Source organism: Camelus ferus, chromosome 21 (assembly GCF_009834535.1).
Source record: "Camelus ferus isolate YT-003-E chromosome 21, BCGSAC_Cfer_1.0, whole genome shotgun sequence".
Lineage (NCBI taxonomy): Eukaryota > Metazoa > Chordata > Mammalia > Artiodactyla > Camelidae > Camelus > Camelus ferus.
The window spans coordinates 25043540-25062542 of record NC_045716.1 but is presented as its reverse complement, the minus strand read 5'-3'; the positions used below and the strand labels follow the sequence as shown (position 1 = coordinate 25062542).

Genomic DNA, 19003 nt, shown 5'->3' with positions numbered 1-19003 from the left:
TATTTGTCCTCTGTAGAATCCTGGAAAGAATTTTAAGTCATTTGGAGTTTGTGATGGAGAATAAAATGAGATGATCAAGGTAGATAATAGCTTCCTTTGTTTAAAAATATGAATATAAAGTAATTGGACTGATTTTGTTCCTCCCTGTATCTGGCTTACCTTAATGAATTTCCAGAAATATCTTGATCAATGGCAACATCATTGGAATATAGGTACCAAATAATTATTTCTGGATAAGACAAGTCAGTAGTAACACTGTTTTGCAATCAAGGTGATTTTGCACATCATTCAGTGTAATATTCTGGTAGGTAAGAAGATACAAATAATTTTATCCACAACAGAAAATGCTTTGTACAGAAGAGAAACTCCATCCAGTTGGAATGATCAGGGACATTTGCATGAAAGAGACAATTGAAGATAGCTCCTGAAAGATGGGTAGAATTTTGGTGATAGAAGAGGACATTTTAGGCAGAATTAATTATAAATATAAAATTAAGGAAAAGGAACAGTTTGGAGCCCAAGGAACCATGGAAGCATAGGCATTTGAGATAATACTCCAAAGTTAGATTAGAACCATTGAGGAGCATCTTAAAAGCTAGGGCTTTTACTTAATTTGGTAGGTAAAATGAACAAAGTTTTTTTTGGTTTGGTTTGGTTTTTTGAGTAAAGAACTAGATTAGTCTGGTAATGTGTATAAGCTGAAGAGACAGACTGGGAAGCTGATTGTGATGCTGTTGATGCATAGTTTATTAGAATGGTGATGATAACCTTTAGGTAGAGGGCAAGGGGAATGAAAAGAGAATTCATGTAAGAAATTTCTAGGTGGAAGTTTATAGGATTTGATAACTAAATGGAAGGGGTAGAATCAAAGATAACTAGGACATCCAACTTGAATAAATCTGAATGCAGGTGGTTAATCTTTGGGACAGAACGAGCAGAAAGATGAAAGAAGGGCTAAAAATGGAACTTTGGCAAAGACAATGGGGTAAGAAAACTAGGAATGGGCAGAGAAAGGAGCCATTAATTTAGTGGGATCTGATTAAGGAATGTCTATTTAACAGAAGCAAAGGGAAATGAGCTTTAAGAAAGATTTAAGTGTAATAATAGCTGACATCATCAGCATCATCAACCCTTCACTAAGCCACTCACTACTCTAGGCACTCTACATGCATTAACGTCATGTAATTATTATAGCTCCACAGAGAGGTTAAGAACTTAACCTAAAATTGCCACTGGCAAGTGGCAGAACCTGAATTTGAGCAGTATGAGTTCTAAAACTCTTGCTTTTACCATCACAATAATGGAAATGTTGAAGGTTAAGTAAGACTGTAAACAATGCACTAAAATTGGCAAATACCAAGATCATTAATGCTTTTTTGTTTTGGGGGATTTTTTTTTTTTAATGGAGGTACTGGGGATTGAACCCAGGACCTCGTGCATGCTAAGCATTTGCTCTCCCACTGGGCCGTTAACCTCTTCCCCCATTAGTGCTTTTTAAGAGTGTGCTCCCTCAGCACCTACTGTAGTGCCCACCTATATCTCTAAGAAAAGAGAAGCAATTGAAGAGAATTTCTGCACATTCTCACCAACAAATCTGTCAACCTACCTGAATCTCTATCTAGATTATCTACCTTCCTGTTGCAAGAAAGGAACTGTTTGGGGGCCTATCACTTGATCCTATTCTCTCCCACCTACTCAAGGAAATCAATCCAGCCATTGTTCCATATCTAACCTGTATCAGTTGTAGCATCATTTTCCCACCTTGGAAAAAATAAATGACCCTTTGATCCCACATTTCCCTCCAGCTTCAGCTCCACTTCCCTGCTCCCATTATATTTCTTGAAAGAGTTGTCTATATGTGATAACTCCACCTCTCCCATTCTCTTAAGAGCCCTCTCCAGTCACTTTACTTCATGGAAACAGCTCCTGCCAAGACCACTAATGACAACTGTTTTTGCCAGATCCAGTGATTATCTCAGTCCTCATCTTATGCAACCTACACAGCAACACTCAACACAATTACTCCCTCCTTCTTGATAAATTTTCATTACGTGGCTTTCCAATCTCCTTTGCAAGTTGCTTCTTATAGCTTAGCTCAGTTCTTGGACCTCTTATCTATCTTAGCTCACTTCCTAAACAGCCTCATCCATCTCATGGCTTTAAGATCATTTATATACTAACAATTCTTAAACTGATGTTTCCTACCTAGACCTCTCACACAAACTTCAGACTCAAAATACCTGGTGCCATTTATGTCTCTGATATCTCAAACTCAAGATGTCTAACTGAAATTCCGATTCCTACTCATTTTTCACAGGACTGTTCCTCCCCCTTTCCACCCCTGGTCCATCTAAGAAAATGGCAACTCCATTCGTCTAGTTCATGCATTCTCAAAGGGGGCTACATCAGCCCACAGAGGGGAAAATCGGCTCTTGGGGGATGACAAATCTTAGATATTACAATGCTCTGTGACCTTCAAAGGCTCAACTCTACTCAGCAAAATCTTATTTCTTATTTAATCTTATTCTCTTGGGTATGACACAAGCAGCAATGACACTGGGTTCATGGAAGATACACAAAATGTAGGCAGAGTCAGTGCTACAAAACTATGAGGAAGATGGCTGTGATTGGAAAACTTTCTTCCCCTCAGTCATCTACTGACTGTGAAGTAGTGGCCTTCACTGAAGTAGTGAAGAAAGCAGCCTACACATGACTGCTGGCGGTCAAGTACTGCCTCGTGAATGTTATGTTTGCTTCTCTGTGCTTCTGCATATGATTTGGGATTTGAGAAGCAAACAAAAAATAGTTTATATTGTATTATTTAATCCTACAAAAGTTATTCAATTCATCATTAAATGTCAAATGCTGAGAAGAAAAAAAGTCAATATCTGAATAAATTTCTAGCAGCTAGTAATTTTCTCATGTCAAATAAAGGTTAAAAGTTCACTACAATTTTTTAACAAATTAATTTTTCAATTATTTTACTTTTGCTGGAAATATAACAGTTCTGAATGATTTCTTAAAAATGATTGTATTGCTATTATGTATTTATATAAATTGCTAATTTGCATATGTAATGCAATAAATTTATAATTTATATACATAAATAAATTACATTAAAGTTTACTCAACAAATACAGTTATAAAGTTACTAGCATTAAAAATTTTAATTTTTTGATAGAACATTGTAAAATGACTATAACTTAATAAAAAATGTTAAAAATTTTTTTTAATTTTTAACTTAAAGATTTTAGTCCTTTTTTAAAAAACTGAAGTACAGTCAATTAAAGTGTGTCAATTTCTGGTGTACAGCACAATGTCCTAGTCATGCATATACATACATATATACATATTCATATTTTTTTATTAAAGGTTACTGTAAGATATTGAACATAGTTCCCTGTAGTATACAGAAGAAACTTTTCTTTCTTTTTTAAAATTTATAGTCAGTTTACAATGTTGGGTTAATTTCTGGTGTACAGCACAGTTTTTCAGTCATACATGAATATACATATATTCATTTTCATCTTCTTTTTCACCGTGAGCTACTATAAGATCTTCCATATATTTCCCTGTGCTATACAGTATAACTTGTTTATCTATTCTATACATACCTGTCAGTATCTATAAATCTCAAACTCCCAGTCTGTCCCTACTCACCCCCCGTCCCCCTGGCAACCACAAGTTTGTATTCTATGTCTGTGAGTCTGTTTCTGTTTTATATTTAAGTTTATTTGTCTTCTGTTTCTTTTTTTTTTTTAAGATTCCACATATGAGTGATATCATATGGTATTTTTCTTTCTCTTTCTGGCAAACTTCACTTAGAATGACATTCTCCAGGGACATCCATGTTGCTGCAAATGGCATTATGTTGTCATTTTATGGCTGAATAGTATTCCATTGTATAAATATACCACCTCTTCTTTATCAAGTCATCTGTCGTTGGACATTGAGGCTGTTTCCATGTCTTGGTTATTGTAAATAGTGCTGCTATGAACATTGTGGTGCAGGTGTCTTTCTGAATTAGGGTTCCTTCTGGATATATACCCAGGAGCGGGATACCTGGGTCATATGGTAAGTCTATTCCTAGTCTTTTGAGGAATCTCCATACTGTTTTCCACAATGGCTGCACCAAACTGCATTGCCACCAACATTGTAGGAGGGTTCCCTTTTCTCCATATCCTCTCTAGCTTTATCATTTGTGGATTTTTGAATGATGGCCATTCTGACTGGTGTGAGGTGATACCTCATTGTAATTTTGATTTGTATTTCTCTGACAATTATTGATACTGAGCATTTTTTCATGTGCCTATTGATCATTCATATGTCTTCATCGGAGAATTGCTTGTTTAGGTCTTCTGCCCATTTTTGGATTGGGTTGTTTGGTTTTTTCCTATTAAGTCATATGAGCTGTTTATATATTCTGGAGATTAAGCCTTTGTCAGTTTCATCTTTTGCAAATATTTTCTCCAATTCCATAGTTTGTCATTTTGTTCTGCTTATGGTTTCCTTTGCTGTGCAGAAGCTTGTAAGTTTAATTAGGTCCCATTTGTTTATTTTTGCTTTTATTTCTATTGCCTTGGTAGACTACCCTAGGAGAACACTGCTAAGATTTATGTCAGAGAATACAGATATACATACATAAATAGATTTACAGTATATCTGTGGCATTAACATTTCATGGGGGTTGGGGAGAACTGAAAAAATATATAAGAAGGGCCTTTAGGGACAACAGTAATGGGGGAAAAAGGGCTGAAAAACACTGTTCTAGTTGCTCAGGTCAGAAACCTTGGTGTCATATTTGACTCACTTGTGGGTCTTTTTTTTTTTTTTTTCCCCATATTATCCTTAAATTTATGAGCAATTCTTCTGGCTCTACCTTCAAACTATATCCAGGATTTGACATCACTTCTCATCTTTTTGCTGCCACTCTTGTACAAGCCACCATCATTTCCTTGTCTGGATTATCAGGTTGCTCTGAAGTCTATTTTCAACATAGCATCCAATGTGATCTTTTAAAAAGATTGCTATGTAACTTCCCTGCTTAAAACCCTTCTACTTAAAAGTGCTCCCCACCTCAAAGTTAAAAGCCAAAGTCCCTACAGTGGCCTTCCAGCCCCTACTTGAATCTCTCACATCTCATGTCCTACCACTTGTCCCCTCTCTTACTCTTCTCTAGCCACACTGGCCTCCTTTTCTTCCTGTCACACACACACACAATACCCTGTCATGCTTCTTCATAGAACTCATTACTCCCTGATATCTACCTATAACCCCAGAGGGAAGGGATTTTTATCCTTTTTTTTTTTTTTCAGTGGGAGGAGGTAACTAGGTTTATTTATTTTATTCTTATAGGTTAGAGGAGGTACTGGGGATTGAACCCAGGACCTCATGCATGCTAAACATGGGCTCTACCACTTGAGCTATACCCCATACAACTTTCTGTTAAATTAACGAATAGTAGATATGAGATAGACAAAACAGGTTCCCTGCCTCAAGAAACGTGTCTACTGGGAAGACGTGAAAAAATTAAAATACAATAACTGCATGTGTTCAGTGTTCAATGGAACACAAGCAATTATTGATTAGGTTGTGCTAATCAATACAATAGATATTTAAGGCTTTTGTAAACTATATGCAATTGTGAGACTATATCATAATTGGTGAAGGTGAGATACCTCTTGCCTTTTATTCTTCCCTCGTCTCGAAAATTCTACGGGGAGAATTTTCGTTTCACTTCATTTATTTCCTCATCCTATAATGCAAAAAGTCAAGCGGCTGTGAATGGTATCGTCCAAGGGGAGTGTAAAATACTGTCTGGTCTGGGAGCCTGCGTAGTGAATGGCTCGCTGGAGCTGGCGCATGCGCATCCTATGAGGCACCGCAAGATGGCTGCCAGCTACTTTGTCGCGCGTCGGCATCCCGAGGAGTTAGCGGCGGCGGCGGCACCTGCAGGCGCCAGAAAATAACAGTGGCCGCTGAGCGGTGGGAGTTTCTCGGCCTTGCCGTGTGAGCTGGATAGCCCCGAGAGAGACGTCGCTAGGAAGCAAAAGACGGGGTGGAGCGGTGAAGCCCCTCCCCCAACCTCTCCCTAGGTTGACCAACTCCCCCACCCTTCCCTCCCCGTCTTTCCTCCCAACCCGCTACACACAGGTCTGCTGCGCAGGCGCACAAGTAATCCGAGCGCCTCTTTGGCCCTTGGAGCTTGTGGGCTCCTGCGCGCGCTTCTTGTCCCTCTCCCTTGATTGGCCAGCTGGCCCCGCCATCACGCCTCCCTCTGCTTTCTAGGTTGAGAAGGAAGCGGGGGGGCGGGGCCAAGCAGCGCGTGCGCGGTACTGTTGCTGTCCCTTTGCTGCTATTGCGTTGCAAAAAAAATCCTGACTAGGTAGCCTTGGGCCTTTTCTGTGCTAGAGGATCTAAAGGAGAGAGAAAGATTTCTGCAACTGAAGGGGCTGTCGGGTAGTATTAACTTTAAGATATTAACGCCCCCCCTTAGAGAAGTGTGGGGAAGGGCCTTAAGCGTTGAGAGCCGGAGAGTATAAAACCATTAATTTCCGGGCCAGGCGTTTAGAAACGCTTTGCAGGAGCTGTTTTCTGCTGTAACTCTTCCGTAATTACTGACTGGTTTAAACACAATCCCTTGAATAATTTTGATAAACCTTGGAAGCCCTCAGCCCCGCCTTGCAGCGTGTAGGAGCCGCCAGCGTGCCCAGCGGCTGGTCCTCCCGTCCTACCTCCAGAAGAGCCTCGCGCGTGCACCATCCCCACCCCCTGGCCTCCCTCCCCACCTCCGGCTTTCACGCACTCGCAGTGATTGTTGTGCCCGCTCCCGCCGCCGTCGCCGCCGCCGGGGCCGCGGCCGCCTGAGGAGCAGCAGCGCTTGTGCAAACCGGGAAGATGGCGGCCGGCGGCGGCGGAGGCAGCAGTAAGGCCTCCTCCTCGTCGGCCTCTTCTGCAGGGGCACTGGAGTCCTCGTTGGATCGAAAATTCCAGTCGGTAACTAACACCATGGAATCTATTCAAGGCTTGTCGTCTTGGTGTATAGAGAACAAGAAACACCACACTACTATCGTCTACCATTGGATGAAGTGGCTCCGGAGATGTGAGTGTTGGGGGTGACTAGGGAAGGGAAGACTGGGGAATGGAAGGAAATCCTGCCTGAAACGCTTAGGGTTTCCCCACCGAGCCGCTGCAGTCGGTTGGGGTCGTTCACATTAAAGCTTCGACCCCAGTGTTCCCAAACCCTAGACTCCATTCCTAGCCAGCGTTGTCCTGAACTGCAGGAGGCTTATCATTTCTTGGATTTTATAGCCACTGACTTGGTGTGACCTTGGGCCATTGGGCCCAAATCTATAGAGATTTACATGTTATTTCATTTCAGAGCCTTGCAAGGTGTTGCTGTCGTTACTGAACCTTCACGGGAATTGTCGCGTCCGTTTATTTCTTATAGGCCTTGACGTGTTAATGATTTCTTGTTTTCCTGATGATAGACAAGCTGTGGTGTAAGCAGTAGTATATGCACGTTTTTCGCTGGAATATGTTGGACCATCCTGTTTTCCACTGACCTAAAACTTGTGATGTGTAATAAGAAGGGGGCCTTACCTAGATGAATGTTAGGAGGTAACGTGAGCTCCACATAGAGCTGAGGCGACCACCTAGGAGGTTTCCCCGTACCTATGTTTGCTGCAATAAAATACAGGCTTCTTGATACTGACCGGAAAGAACCGTAGTCAGTATCGCTTTTAATACCTTAAAATGTAAAACATATCCGGGTGCTTTTTAATCAGTTCAAATACCTTTTTAAAGAATTGGAATTGGTTTTATAGGTAATCAAAACAAGGAATCAAGAAGTGTGCTTTTTAATATATACTACTTTTCCCTCCCAGTTACTACTTTTTTGTCTTCATCGCGGATATTTTTTTTCCCCTTCACTTCGCTGCTTTACTGCAGAAAAGAGGTCTATTAAACTGTCAGGAAGCATGGATTGTTTGCAGATTTCAAATCTTTAGGACGAAGTGTGGAGAAGTCATTGTTGCTTCCTGCTAGGAAGAGAGTTGACTCTAAATCCATATATACCTATTTGAATTTTAGGTCTTTTGTTGCTTCCTGTCTATGGCATGTCACCAGTGAGACCCATAATCCAATTATTCTTTTTATTCCACTTTGCCATTGCCCTTGTAGTGTTTTGATTTGTGTTTACCTTTTAGGGAACAGATGGATGAAACTTGCAAAATCATAGGCCTTAAGCTTCAAACCATTTGTGTATAGAGTTAATGTTGGGAAAGATGTTTTGTGGCTGATGGAATAACATATGCTAAAAGTGTCATATAACCAAGGCAGGATTACCTATATTTACCAATAGCAGGTAAAAGTTACTTTCTTTCCAAGAGGTAAAATTAGAACATACAATATCAAATATGATAACAGTTATTAGCAAAGACTCACATATTGAATATCTACCATGTTCCCAGCTCTTTATTGTCATTTACAATATATCTAGTATCTCATTATACCTTAAAATAACTCTAAGAAGTGGATTTTTTAACCATTGATTTATAGATGGAGAAACTTAGGTTCAGAAATGTTAAGTAAGTTGCTTAAGATTACACAGTAAATTGATGGAGTTGGGATTTGACTCCACCACATCACATGCCAGTGGCCACGTTTAACTTTGTAAATTAATGTTTTCAAGATTATTCTTTAGGGTTTCCCCACCAAGCTGCTGCAATCAGTTGGGGTTGTTTACATTAAAGCTTTGTCTACTTGGTATACTAGTGGTAGCAAGCAGTGTTCAGGTGAGCCTGAGGACACATTCACCTTAAACATAGTTTTCTTCCTGTGTTAAAACAGTTTTACTAAATTACACAAGCTTTTACTTTTTCCTACCTTTGGGCTCTGGTGCTTTAACTGTATGGTTACATCATTTGCAAGAATAAGTTGGTCCCCATCCCTGCTTGTGGGGTTACAAATGACAATTATAGTATATTTTTTCTGGTCAGTGATAATGAGATACACTGGAGCCAGAATTTTTCTGCCTCTACTGTTGATACTGTGCCTGAGTTTATTTCCCTTGTTGATATTTTAAGAGCAAAAAAAATGCTTGCTCTAGAAAGACAGTACTTCATTTGAAGTACATTATATATAGTTTGTATAGTTAAATGCTTTCGGCTTTGTATAAACCTGATTTTTTTTTCCTGGTGGAATGGAACTTAACTTTTGGAAACTAATGGAAATGGTTAAGGGTAATTTGTAGTTTTTTGTATTTACATTGAATGAATGTTATCTATCTTATTGTAAATAAAGCCATGTGAGAGAAATGGTTCAGGTTAGTGGTGTTAGAATTACTTCGGTTTCTAAGTCAGCTTTAGGCAAGTTAGAAGTGCATGTCTTTGGTATTCCCAGCCTTTCTGTCCATTTTCCTGACACCACTTCTGCTTCTCTTTTTCCCTTCTGGCATCCATTATTTAGTCACTTAAATTTAGATATCAGTATGAATTTCAGTAACTGTGTTAACTCTTCCCAAGATATTTTCATTTTTGTCCTTTATTTCATAATGTGTAATGAGAGACTTTTGCTCACTTTAAAGGAAATAATTTAGAGAAGGCAAGTAGACTTCCTGAAGACACACTTCATGGGGGTTCTACTGATTTTATTCAGGCTTGTTTTAATTTGTGTGACTGAAGCTTCTATTACTATCAGTTTTTAAAAGTGATCTTCGTAGCATAAGCAGGTGTCATTTCTGTGTTTTAAAATCCTCCAGTGATATCCTATTGCAACAGGCTTAAGATCTAAACTTCTTTTACTGCAAGTAAAACATCTGCAAGTTCCTGCCTACTACCTCTCAGGCTTCTTCCAATCCTATCTTCTCGTCGTTTAGATCCAAGTTCAAGTATTAACCTCCTCAGAAAGGCCTTCCCTAGTGATCTTATTTCAAGTGGTTCTTTCAGTTGCTTTTTGTCACATCACTTTATTTTCAGTATATGAAATTAGCTTATTTATTTGTTTATATGTTTATTGTTTACCTTCCATCATGTGACAGGGCGATGTTGTCTTTGCTGCTGTATCCCCAGGCAACTGGAACAGTGTTTGGCACACAATAAGCCATCAGTAAATATTTGCCATGATAATTTTGTGAAATAGTTAATCAAGAACTTGAATTGTTTTAATTTCTGTTTATCAGAAGGCAATGTTTACAAATTAGTGAAAGAAGTGGTAGGTATGGTTGTTGGCAGTTTTAAAATAAGGCTCTTGTATGGACTGGATGTGCAGTTTGACTGGATTATCATTTCTATATTTCCTTCATCCCTCTCATTTTTTATGTAAAATACAGATGTTAGAATTAGACCTAGGTTTATATCTTAACTTCATCACTTAATACCTTGGTGGTTCTACACACAGTACTTAAATTGTATGTCTCAATTTCTGAGAATCTTTAAGAAGATAATGCATGTATTTTAGTATAGGTCCTAGCATATAAAAATGTGTCCAGATTATTTATTATGATAACAATGATGGTGCAGATAAAGATACTCTTAAGATCCTGAGTGTTCAAAATGATTATTTTGTTTTGGGTACAGTGTTAGAAATTACATTCCCAGTCTGGGGCAGACAATTTGGACCAGTCTTTCTGTGGTGAATTAGTAAGTTCTCTGAAGAACTAGTAGCACGAAATGGAAATACCATGTTCATGATATCTCCCTGCTGTTTCTAACTGTTGAATGGGTTGGCTTGTTTCAGAAGGTGGTGTGAGAATGTGAGTTTTTGAAGAAAAGAGGAATATAGGAAAATAAAACCATTTGTAGAGCAGAAAATCTGTTAAGATTTCCTTTCAACTGTTTTTGGTATGAACTTTAAATATGTACAAGATTTGAAAAGTAATGCCACTCCCCCTCCCCATATCCCACTTCAGTGGTTATCGTATTAATGGTTGAGCTTTTTTCTACTATCCCCTTTACTGCCTGCCCCCATTTGAAGCAAATTTCAATATAAGGTGGTATTTTTTCCACAAGAGAAACTGTTATATAAACATGGACTAGCAAAAAAAAAAAAAAAAAAATCCCCTCATACAGGATTAATTTGTTGCAGAGATTTTTGTAAAGCGCAGTTACCATTTTTGGTGTATGGCAATGGTTTCTCAGTTTGAGTCTCAGGGTCCTTGGGTGGACTATGAAGATGGTAACAATTTTATAGCTAACTTTTATCAAGTGCTTATTATGTGCCAGGCACTGTTCCAAGCATTTTACAAGTATTAATTCATTCAGTCCTCACAATTCTTACAAGTAGATATTACATGATCCCCATTTTACAGATAGTAAAACAGAGACTGAGAGATTGAGTAACTTGCCCAAGGATACAGAGCTAATAAGTGGTAGATCCAGGATTCAACGCAGGATTCTTGATTGTTTTGTTTTGTTTTTAATTTTTATTTTTTATTGAAGTATAGTTGATTTACAATGTTTCAGGTATGCTGTGAAGTGATTCAGTTATGCATATATATATCTATCCTTTTTTGGATTCTTTTCCATTACAGGTTATTACTAGATACTGAATACAGTTCCCTGTGCTATTTAGTAGGTCTTTGTTTATCTTTTTTATATAGAGTAGTGTGTATCCGGTAATCCCAAATTCCAGATTTATCCCTCCCCCTTTCCCTTTTGGTAACTGTTAAGTTTGTTTTCTGTGTGAGTCTATTTCTGTTTTGTAAATAAGTTCATCCATATCATTTTTTTAGATTGCACATAGAAGTGATATTGTATATTTGTCTTTCCATGTCTGTTTTAAAAGACATCTTTGTCCATTCATCTGTCAGTGGACACTTAGGTTGCTTCCACGTCTTGGCTATTGTAAATAGTGCTATTACGAACATTGAGGTACATGCATCTTTTCGAGTTAGAGATTTCTCCAGATATATGCCCTGGAGTGGGATTTGCTTGATCATATGGTGACTATTTTTAGTTTTTTAAAGGACTTTCCTTACTTTTCTCCATAGTGGCTGCATCAGTTTACAGGAATTCTTGATTTAGAGTGTATATTCTTAGCCACTGTACCAGACAGCCTTTCCTATTCATAAAATATATTTTACAATGCAGAAAACCTTTGATAATCTGCTTATTCAAGACTAGGCCATATAGATTAACTAGAATGTCAAGATTTTGAAGCTTTGTGGGTGTTTTTGTTTTTAATTTTGCTTTCTGTGGGAAAACTGATGATCCTATATAGATTTGAAGTTCTGATACGCATTTATAATTTAAAAAAATAGGGAAAACAAGTTGAACGTGTTAGTTATTAAAGCTGTCTACTAGATAAAAATCTCTAAATGTGAGATTCTTTTAGATTGGAGAATACAAGGATTTTTTGGTGGCAAACAGTTTGGGGTACCATACTGGACGGTAGGGAGTGGAGCTTGTAATCCTGTATTTGATATTCTATAAACTAGAGGGTCTGGGACTATTTTCTGCAGCTCTGGCCTCTGAAATGTAGCTATTCCTTTAACTGTTTACTTTCTTTGTAATTCATCCTTTGTACAGATATGTTGGCTAGACATTTAGAGTTATAACAGTACTGCCATAGGCATGAAGCTTTTTAATCACGTATCATATTTGTACAAATGAACAATATAATTGTTCCAAGACAAAGGGAACAGGAAAATGCAACAGCCTTGAGGTTAGAGTGTGCCTCGTGAATTTAAGGAACAGCTAGAAAGCTTTTGTGACTGGGAGGGAGTAATGAAAATGAGGATTAGTAGATGAACTCAGAGATTATGGTAGGTGATGGTGGGGGGAGGGGCAGACAAAGAATTTATAGGCATTCTTGGGCTTTTATTTTGAATAAGATGGGGAACCATTTGAGCAGAGAAGTGATGTGAACTGATTTCTGTTTTTAAAAAATCATTCTAATTGCTGCAGGAGCAGAGATGCCAGTTAGGTGGCTGTTGTAGTAATCCTGGGATGAAACATTGATGGTTTGGATCAGATTGTGGAAGTAATAAGAAATAGTTTAATTATAGATCTGTTTTCAAGGTAAATCCAATTGGATTTCTAGATGGATTAAATGTGGAGTAAGAGAGGAGAGTAATCAGAAATGACTTTTTTTTGCCTGTGTTACTAGAAAGAGTTGACATTTATTGATCCTGGGAAGGCTGGAAGTGGAGCCCATTCTGGGAGGAAGATCAGAAATTTGGTTTTGAATATGTTGGGATTGGGTTGTCTACACTTTAGAAAGTCTTTATTAAGGTATAGTTCACAAATTCTGACTTCACTTATTTACAGTGCACAATCAGCTTGCTTTGGTATAGTTACAGAGTTGTGTGACAGTCACCACAGGGTGTCTGTTGAGTGTATAAACTGTCTTTAGAGCCACCAGCCTGGAAGAAATGTACTAGGAAGTAAGTGTAGTAAGGATAGAGTAACAAGTGTAGATAGAGAAGAGGTCCTGAGAGGACTTTGGGGCATTTTAGGTACCTCTTTCTACTTGGTCTAAGTAGACCAAATTCTTGGCTTTGGTTCTTTTTGAGGTTCAAGGTAGACTTTATATGAGCTCGCCAAAGAAATAATAAATCTGTTTTGATCTCTTGTATGTTTCTACTTTTGGGTTAGGCTTAATGGCACTTACGGATTAGTTAGGCACTGGGTCTGTTTTAATTCCCAGTTGTAAAATTATCGTGTAGTTTGTCTTCTCCCTCCTCTTTGGATGCCTAGGTCACCTTTTCTTCCTTCCATTGCCCTAGGTTCATAGAGATGTAAATAATTTCCACATTTCCTGACATTTCAAAACATGAAATATCTTAATTATAATATGTAATTATTATAATGGTGTATTCTGAATGAGCCTTTTTACATGTATTGTGAGACTTTACAAGCAATTGTTACGTTCTTCATTTAGCTACTTTTCTCTCAAATGCAGAAAGGTGGTATTACATACATGACCCTAGGTGGATTTGAAGCAATATGTGAAACATAATGTCACTGTACATCCCATAATAAGCTAAATGTTAAATTATGTAGCAAATAAACATTCCCATAACATAAAATGTGAAACAGTAATGATAAACTTCAAATGATTTTGTGGTATGAAAATATCTTGAAAGCAGAATTTCATTGGCAATGAAAGAATATTAACATTAAGATTTCCTTAAGTAGACACCCCAAAATTAAAATTTTGTCGATAGAGAAGGGGTGAGTATATATATATGTGTATGTAATTTCTTAGGGAGTGGAGGCTCACTGACTTTATTCTTAGTGATTTGGCTTCCTGCCTTTCATAAACTAATAAATAATAGACACATCCAAACTCCTTTTTCTCCTAGACTTTTGTCATTCAGTTACGATCTCGCTCTCTCCTTCTTTCTCTCTTTCTTTTTTTCTTTTCCCAAGTGTTTGGTGTTTTATAGCAGTATTTTAAAAAGTCCAAAGGGGATATTTTGGGTTAGTTTTAAAATTTCAGCTCTCTGAGAACTAAGAATAACATGAGATTTTTTTTAATATGTAGAAGTTGCTCAGGGACCCTAGTAAAAATTACTGAAAAACTTAACACTGTTGCACAAACCAGCTTGACTGAGTTTCTCTTCTTCTCGTCAAGGAAACAAAAAGGACTTGGTGTTTTGTAGCGCTTTCAGATTCCACTGCCCCCTCAGATTTTCATTATAGAACGCAGGAGAAATGCACATCTTGTGGAGAAAGTAGTGGAACCTAGTTACTCCTTTTGGGAAAAGGCAACAATTCCATCTGTGCTTTGGAACATTAAAGTCTTTCTAGCCAAGATAGAGATAGTTTAAAAAAATGCTTCATTGTTTTTCCTCTTCTCTTAGAAACATTGAAATGTTCAGTATGCTGGGTTTAAATTTTGGTTGCGACCTTTGTCTTTCCCTCATTTCCCTTCCTTCACTTCACTCTCTAGTGATTAGTTTCACTTACTTTTGCCCTGTGATTCTTTGGTAGCCATCAGCAGGGAGGGAGAGAGAATAAGAAAGAGAAGGGAGGGAGGGAGGGAGGAAGGAGATTGATTCTTAATTACCTTCAGTAAAAGTTTCACTGTTAGAGGGGAAAGATCTTTTCATGTTAGGTACTATAACTTACCATTTTTAATTTAAAAAAGACCCGGATAGATCCTATGCTGTTTTTGTGTTCCCTTTTACCATCATGATGGTTTTAAAACTGTAGCATAGTACATTACTTTAAAATTATGATCTCTGTCCAGGAGTTAGTCAGTATTACTTGAGTTATTAAAATTTCTTTTGTAGTGTGATCCTGCGTCCAAAGATACAGAATTCAGAAAATGAGTTTATGTTACCTATAATCCTGACATCAGCTCTGCAACGTAGGAGTTATCCCCACTTAAAAATCTTGTAAACTGAGGCTCTGGGAAGTCAGTTGATTATTTTGAGGAAATTGTCAGAACATTTATAGCATAGGAAAAGGAAACTGCCTGGTTTCAGGTTGGCTAAGCATAAGCTTAAATTTTTGTTTGTTTGTTTGTTTTCTGAAGGCAGAAACTGAGAGTGAATAGGAGAAAGAAAAGATACACAGTGGATTCAAAGCCTGAGTTGCTTATAAGTACTTGATCGTTATTTGTTACAGTGTTCTTTATTAAATTTCCAATCATTAAGCAATTAACTTCACAAACATTCTGACTAATAGATTTAGTAATAAATAGCTAACATTTTCTGAGTTCTTATATGATCCCACTTAATATAACTATTATTGAGGTAAGTTATTACATAATTTTTTTTAATGGAGGTGCTGGGGATTGAACCCAGGACCTTGTGTGTGCTAAGCATGCACTCTAGCACGGAGCTATACCCTCCTCCCCAAATTTTTATTACTTGGTAAGTCTGTTAGTGATACATACGTAAAATTTACCTCACTGATGACGGGCGAAACATTATAGATGATAATAACGGAAGCACCAGAAGACTCAGTGAGGTAAGGTTAATTGTTCGAGGTTCGCAGCTAGCAAACAGCGGAGCCAGGTTCACGACTGCACTGTCCTGACTGCAGAGCCTTTGCTGTGCCTTTGTGCTAGACTGCCTCCCACTTCCTTCAGAGTTTGTTGCTATTTTGTAGTGTTCATAGACAGTGCGGTGTAGACAGTATAATGGTTCCCAAGCAGCCCTTGTGCCTGGTTTTATTTCCAGCTGTATTGGGATGTAAGTGACATACTGTGTAAGTTTAAGGTATACAAGGTGATGATGTGACACATGTATGTATTGCAAAATGATTACCACCGTAAGGTTACTTAACTCCTTCATCACCTCACATAACTCACATAATTAGCCCCCTTTTTTTGATTGTGAGAACATTTAAGATGGATTCTCTTAGCAACTTGTGAGTATGTAATACTATAGTCACCATGTTGTGCATTAGATCCCCAGCACTTACTCATCTTATTACTGGAAGTTTGTGCTCTTTGACCAACATCTCCCTGTTCCCTGACTCCTTAGCCCCTGGCACCTGACATTCTACTCTCTGTTTGTATGTGTTCCTGTGCCTATTTTGATGATTTTGCTCAGCTGCAGAGTTGAAAAAGTTCATTAATTACTACTTAGCAATAAGTTGAATATAGAAGCAGATAGGAGAACCTAGCTGTCTTCTCTTAAGCTAAACATTAGATTTTCAAGAATGTAAAACAATGCTACCCTCCTCACTAAATTTTTTTTGTCTTGCAAATGGTTATTTTTAATAAAAATGTATATAACTTTATTAATTGTAATGGTTTTATCATTGTTTGTAATGGATTAATAGATACTTTTAAATTCTTAGTTTTAATATCTAAAACAGTAAATAGCATACATATAATCCACATAAACAAAAGCTCTTTGGGGTCTTCAATAATTTTTAAGAGTATAAAGGGATCCTGAAACCAAAAGTTTTGAGAATCCACTGACTTATATTATAGAATGACCTTTATCAAGTTTCTACAAGGTATACATTCATTGTCTCTCATCTTAATACTGCATGTTGCCCAGAGGTTTTCAAATGTTATTTTATCAACTGTTTAATTATTATTTTTTAATTTGTGAGATCATAAGTTTGCTAAATTTTTATTTTGCCAAATAAGAACATGAAAATAACTACCATTTATGTTAGCACTACCATCTTATAAACTACCACTTTATATGAAAAATTTGCCTTGATGTCTTTGTCTTTTAGGTCTTAGCTCAAATATCATCTCCTTAGAGCTTGACCCTTATTGTCCCAGCCAAACAGCCTATCCCCTTTTACTCCTGCCTGTCATTCTCTTACTGCATCACCCTATTTTGTTTTCTTTATGCCTTTTCTTGTTATAAGATACTACCTTATTTACTTGCTTATTTACAGAGATGCATTTCTCCTTATCATCCCCAAATAAAATATAAGCCCATCACAACAGGGAATTTGTTTTGTCCACCACTGTATCCTCAGCACCTTGAAGAGGGTATAGAACATAGAAGGTACTTAGTTAATGACTCTTATACCCTGACCCCAGAGCACACTTGGAGAATTGTTGCTATGGAGGTTTTACATAGTTTTGTTTACATAGGTTTATATATGTAGGGAGATACACAATATTGTATAGTGGTTAATTGGCAAAGAACATGGGCTTTGGATGCCACTAGGCATTATAGTTGCTACCTAACCTCATAAAGCCTTTAAACAGGGATAATAATAATATGGCTCACCTTATATGACTGTTGGTGGTATTAAAAAAGATAATTCACATGCAGTGCTTTGCAAACCACCTGACATTTAGAAAGCTCAGCAAATGGTAATTATTGTCATCGTTAAATGCAATTATGGTATGTATACACTTTATTACACCATGTTTCATGCCGGCCAGTCTGCTTAAGCTTTAAATTCTTCAGGTTAATCCTGCATACTCTAGTTGAAATTTTAAGGGCAATAATCCAAAGGAATGAACTTGGATTTTTTGAGTTATTTTTATTAATACTAGTGAACACTCGGAGAACACACTAATTTGAATCTATTTTGAGTATTTCAAGTACCTACGCATATAACAACATCTTGCAGTTCCAGAAATTCATAGAGTTTAAGAATCTTTCATATGTTTTTTATAGCTATTGTGCTAATTTGAAAATGCATCTCAAAGAAGGGATTTCAAAGGGACATCAGTATGTTTAGTGTTGCTGGATTTTTAAAAATAACCTGTGGAAAATGAGGTTTCTAAAATTAGAAGTTGGAATAATAAAGGCCAAATATTAATCATATTTTCTTTTAATTTTTTAAATTTTTAATAAGATTTTTTAAATACTTCATATTGACACTTTTTGGAAGATCAATTTCACCTGTTTTAAAAGTCTTTAAAAATCTGATAATAGAAAAGTGAAGAGCTTTTGGAATCTGTTTATAGGGCATCCTTACACATATATAGTATTTAGTATAAACTAGGTTAAGAATTCATATCTGTCCTCTTATTCATTCTTATCTTCCAATTGCCATGTACAGTATATATGTATAAACTGATAAATGTGAATAAGATACAGAGAAAATAAAACAGCAATGAACAATAATTACACTATGAATTTGTATAACAGCATTTCCCAGAAAGCGGTGACGTTTAGTTTAGGATATCGCCATCAAAGCTTAGGTACTATGAAATTAAAGTTAAACCTTGTTTTATGTTGTTAGACTTTAGCACCTTTAATGAAGTGCTTCATGAATTTCCTTGAAGAGTGGGGGATAGGATATTCAGTGTTACTTTAAACTTGTTTGACCATGGAATTCCTTTCTTTTCTATCCATGTCACGTGATTGGTGTTCTAAGGAACACACTTTGGGAAGTCTTTTTATGGAAATTTTTCTAGAAAACCCCCCAATTAGGGAGCAGAGAGAACCAATTTATACTTGTGTGTAGTAAGAAAGACTTCATGGAGGAAACAGTTGTCCAGAAAGATGTAAAGCAGGTGAAAGAAGGCATCCCAAATAGAAACAAAGATGTGAAAGAATCAGAAGCACAGAGTGACAGTGAGAGGTACACAAAGCCAAGTGAGGATGGAAAAGACAAAGAAG

The 19003-nt window shown here is 37.2% G+C and overlaps 1 protein-coding gene across 3 annotated transcripts in view; it reads left to right on the top strand.

Moving 5' to 3' along the window:
* The first annotated feature begins 5805 nt into the window (after window positions 1–5805).
* Window positions 5806–19003, top strand: part of RPRD2 (regulation of nuclear pre-mRNA domain containing 2) — a 68264-nt gene continuing 55066 nt past the window's right edge. Inside the window, exon 1 of one of the 3 annotated variants that reach the window (XM_006186602.3) lies at window positions 5806–7102. In XM_006186602.3, the coding sequence (XP_006186664.1) occupies window positions 6898–7102 (205 nt within the window). In that variant the 5' untranslated portion in view covers window positions 5806–6897. The remainder of the gene's footprint in view (window positions 7103–19003) is intronic. The other 2 variants (XM_006186600.3, XM_006186601.3) reach the window with 2 other exon arrangements.